The sequence below is a fragment of the Cebus imitator genome, unplaced genomic scaffold (assembly GCF_001604975.1).
Source record: "Cebus imitator isolate Cc_AM_T3 unplaced genomic scaffold, Cebus_imitator-1.0 Scaffold296, whole genome shotgun sequence".
NCBI classification, from domain to species: domain Eukaryota; kingdom Metazoa; phylum Chordata; class Mammalia; order Primates; family Cebidae; genus Cebus; species Cebus imitator.
Window position 1 is genome coordinate 1,193,928 of NW_016107611.1, and position 4,612 is coordinate 1,198,539.

Consider the following 4,612-nt stretch of genomic DNA (forward strand, 5'->3'; position numbering starts at 1 on the left):
TTTTTGAGATGGAGTGTTGCTCTGTCGCCCAAGTTAGAGTGCAATAGCACTATCTCAGCTCACTGCAACCTCCACCTCCTGGGTTCCAGGGATTCTCCTGCCTCAGCCTCCCAAGTAGCTGGAAGTATAGGTGCCCACCACACACCCGGCTAATTTTTGCATTTTAGTAGAGACGGGGTTTCATCATGTTGTCCAGGCTGGTCTCCTACCCCTGACCTCAGGTGACCTGCCTGCCTTGGCCTCCCAAAGTGCTGGGATTACAGGCATGCGCCACCATGCCCAACAAATTTTGTATTTTAGTAGAGACAGGTTTCTTTCTGTTGGTCAGGCTGGTCTGGAACTCCTGACCTCAGGTGACCTGCCAGCCTCGGCCTTCCAACGTGCTGGGATTACAGGCATGAGCCACCACACCTGGCCACTTGCATTCCTATTAACGGCCGAACAATTTTCTGTTGTATGAATAGACCACATTTTGTTCATCCATTCTTCAGTTGATGGACGTTTAGGTTGTTTCCGCAAGTCTTTGGGTAGATATGTGCTTTCAACTCTCTGGAATATATATATACACGTAGGAATGCTCTAGCCCTATGTTTAACATTTCGGGGAGCTGCCAAACTATTTTCCAAAGCAGCTGCACCATTTTACATTCCTGCCAGCAGTGTAGAGGGTTCCAATTTCTCCACATCCTTGCCAACACTTGTGATTGTCTCGTTTATGACAGTCGTCCTAGTGGGTGTGAAGCGGCATTCACTGTGGTTTTCATGTTCATTTCCTTAACAGATCATATTGTGGAGCATCTTTTCATGTCATTCACTTCGTTTGTATCCACTTTGGGTCTGGAAATAGAGTTCATATAGTTGCAAAACGGATACAAAAAAACCTGGATCGGCTAGGCGCAGTGGCTCACGCCTGTAATCCCAACATTTTGGGAGGCCGAGGCAGGCAGATCACGAGGTCAAGAGATAGAGACCATCCTGACCAACGTGGTGAAACCCTGTTTCTATTTAAAAAGAAAAAAAATTTTTTTAATTAAAAAAAAAAAAAAAAAAAAAAAACCTGGATCAAATCCCGGAAAAGAGTCCATATAGTTGCAGATTTTTTTTTTCTTTTTTTCTTTCTTTCTTTTTTTTTTTTTTTTTTGAGACAAAGTTTTCTCTCTTTTGTTGCCCAGGAGTGGGGTGCAATGGCGTGATCTTGGCTCACTGCAACCTCTGCTTCCCGGGTTCAAGCAATCCTCCCACCTCAGCCTCCCAAGTAGCTGGGACCACAGGCAGCATGCCACTACACCCAGTCTTTTGTTTTTATTTTTCTTTTTTTGCAGAGATAGGGCCTTGCTATGTTGCCAAGTTGATCGCAAACTCCTGGCTTCAACCAATCCTCCCACATCGGCGTCCCAAAGTGCTAGGATTCCAGGAGTGAGCACCACCCTCTTCCAGCTTCTGGTGTTCACTGATCATCTTTGGTATTCGTTAGCTTATAGATGCTTCACTCCAATGTCTCTGCTGCCATCATCATGTTGTGTGTGTGTGTGTGCGTGTGCGCGCACGCACACACACAGCTGTAACTGTATCCAAATTTCCTTTTCATAAGGACATCAGTCAGATTTAGGACCCACCCCAATCCAATACGACCTCATCCTAACCTGATTACATAACCAAAGACCCTATTTCCAAATATGGCCACATTCATAAGTTCCAGCGGACATGAATTTGGCAGGGAGGGGAATGATTCAACCCAGGCCACTCATCATTATGTGTTCATGACACACACAGTTGGTATTTGTGTCCAGTTCACTCACCTTAATGGCTGCACAAGAGTTTTATTGTGAGAGCACGCCACAGTTTATGTCAGGCTGATGGTGGTGAACGTCCATCCACCTTGTTTCCACTCTCCTCCACTTCCGACAAGGATGCAATTAACATCCCTGAACATGTCTCTTGGAGTTTCTTAGGGCAGTATTTTTCAAATAGCCGAAGAAGATCCATTAGTGGGTTGCAAAATCAATTTAGTGGGTTATAAACCATGTTTCCCTTAATAAAATGGAATTAAATAGAAGACATTAGAGTCCAGGCTCATAGTTGGAGTGAGAGCTCTCCTGTGAAACTCTCACTTCAGGTGTATTGCTGTCCTAATGTCCAGATATCAGCAAAAGTGTTTACAAGCCACAGCTCTGAAAGAGGCAGCCAGACATGGACCCGCCCTGTCCATTTGTCCAAAGGTCTTATGGATGCTGCTAAATTGCTCTCCAATGTAGTTTTCCATTTGCACTCACACCAGCTCCTTGCCAACACTTGCATAGTCAACACTTTGAACTTTTGTCAGGCTAACGGGTTTTCATCCCGGTTTTTGGTTTTTTTGTTTTTTGTTTTTTGTTGTTGCTGGTTTTGAGAGAGAGTCTCACTCTGTCACCCAGGCTGGAGTACGGTAATGTGATCTTGGCTCGCTGCAACCTCCGCCTCCTGGGTTCAAGCAATTCTTCTGCCTCAACCTCCGAGTAACTGGGATTAGAGGCACACCACCATGCCCAGCTAATTTTTGTATTTATTTATTTATTGAGATGGAGTCTTGCTCTGTCACCCAGCCTAGAGTGTAGTGGTACAATCCTGGCTTACTGCAACCTCCACCTCGAAGGTTCAAGCGATTCTCCTGACTCAGCCTCCCAAGTAGCTGGGATTACAGGCACCTGCCACCACACCCAGGTAATTTTTGTATTTTAATAGAGCTGGGGTTTCGCCATGTTGGCCAGGCTGATCTCAAACACCTGACCTCAAGTGATCCACCCACCTCGGCCTCCCAAAGTGCTGGGATTACAGGCGTGAGCAACTGCACCTGGCCTAATTTTTGTATTTTTAGTAGAGATGAGGTTTCACCATGTTGGCCAGGCTGGTCTCAAACTCCTGAGCTCAAGTGATCTGCCTGCCTTGGCCTCCTAAAGTGCTGGGATTACAGGCATGAACCACTGCACCCAGCCCGATCTTTTTTGGTCGTTTTTTTAATTTAAAGAAAAATTTTAAGATTTTCAGTTCCTACAAGATAGGGGTGGGGCTGAGGTTGGGCTCCCATCCTAAGCCCCCTACACTACAAGGCCAAAGGGCTTTTGAGAATTCAGTGTGTAAATGTTTGCAAAGCATCACACACAGGGCCTGGTAGACAGTCAACATTCAATCAGTGCTAGCTATGGCCAGGTATAGTGGCTCACATCACTGCAATCCCAGCATTGTGGGAGGCCCAGGCTGGAGGATTGCCTAAGCTCAGGAGTTCAAGACCAGCCTGTGCAACATAGTGAGACATCATCTATACTAAAAATAAAAAAATAAAAAAACAGCCGATGTGGTGGTGCACACCTGTAGTCCTAGTTACTAGGGAGGCTGAGACAGGAGGATCACTTGAGCCCCGGAGGCTGCAATGAGTAGTGATCACATCACTGCACTCCAGCCTAGGAGACAGAGCAAGACCCTGTCTCAAAAAAAAAATAAATAAATAAATAAAATAAAATAAAATAAAAGTGGGTTATTACTAGCTACTGATTCAAAGCTCTCTAGGTAGGTGCACATTTGAAATCAGAACTTGGCCTGGTCTGACCAGGCATGGTGGCTCACGCCTGTAATCCCAGCCCTTTGGGAGGCCGAGCATGGGGGATAGATTGGGCCCAGGAGATCCAGGCTGCAGTGAGCTATGATCGGGCCACTGCACTCCAGCCTGAGCAGCAGAGCAAGACCGAGCAAGACCGTGTATCACAGAAAAAGAAAAAAAACGGCTGGGCCGGGGATGGGGCGTGGCTGGAATGCATTAGGGGCGGAGGGAAGGCGCGGCCGACGGCGCCCCGTGTGGCTGCCCAGCGCGCAACCAGGCTGATGTTACAGGTTCCACAGGTTGGGTGAAAGCCGCGCCCCGCCGCCCCTGCGCAAACGAGTCGCTCTCCGCCACCGCAGGCTTGAACCCCATCTTCCCGCCTGGCTTCTTCGGGACTCAGGGGTATCTTACTTAACCCAGGCCTGATTTCTCGCAGGCCACACCGTCGTGGGGACCCAGGAATCTTGTTGCCAAATTCCTGCCCCCTCTGACACCTAGTTTCCAACCCTCCTGAAAGGGGACCCAGAGGCCTGGTAGCTCTGTGCCTCCTTCCTCTAGGACAGAGAGATAGCAATGCCTTCCTGACCAGTTCCTCCTTGAAATCTCAGCTCTCTGACCTTTAACCCCGTGCCACGACCAAAGACCCAGACCTCCACCACGACTCAGGAGGGCTGTGTCCTAAGTCTCACCTCCCTGGTAGCTCCCAGGCCTCTCCCTCCCCTCTCCAACAAGGGTTCCCCGGCAGGGCGCGCTGGCTCACACCTGTAAGCCCAGTACTTTTAGGAGGCTGAGGCGGGCGGATCGCTTGAGCTCAGAAGTTCAAGACCAGCCTGGACAACATGGTGAGACCCCCGTCTATGTTAAAAATACAAAAATAAAATAAAATAGCCGGGACTGGTGATGCGTGCCTGAGTTCCCAGCTACTCGGGAGGCGGAAGTGGGAGGATCACTTGAGCCTGAGAGACAGAGGTTGCAGTGAGCTAACATCTCACCACTGCACTCCAGCCTGGGAGACAGGGCAAGACCCTGCCTCAAAAAA

General features: G+C 48.5%; 1 protein-coding gene across 1 annotated transcript in view; it reads right to left on the reverse strand.

Moving 5' to 3' along the window:
• The window catches only part of LOC108285317 (40S ribosomal protein S2-like), a 5,654-nt gene extending 1,709 nt beyond the window's left edge, over positions 1 to 3,945 (reverse strand). The window contains exon 1 of the mRNA XM_037729157.1: positions 3,862 to 3,945. Within this exon, the coding sequence (XP_037585085.1) occupies positions 3,862 to 3,945 (84 nt within the window). The remainder of the gene's footprint in view (positions 1 to 3,861) is intronic.
• Between the last annotated feature and the right edge of the window lie 667 nt (positions 3,946 to 4,612).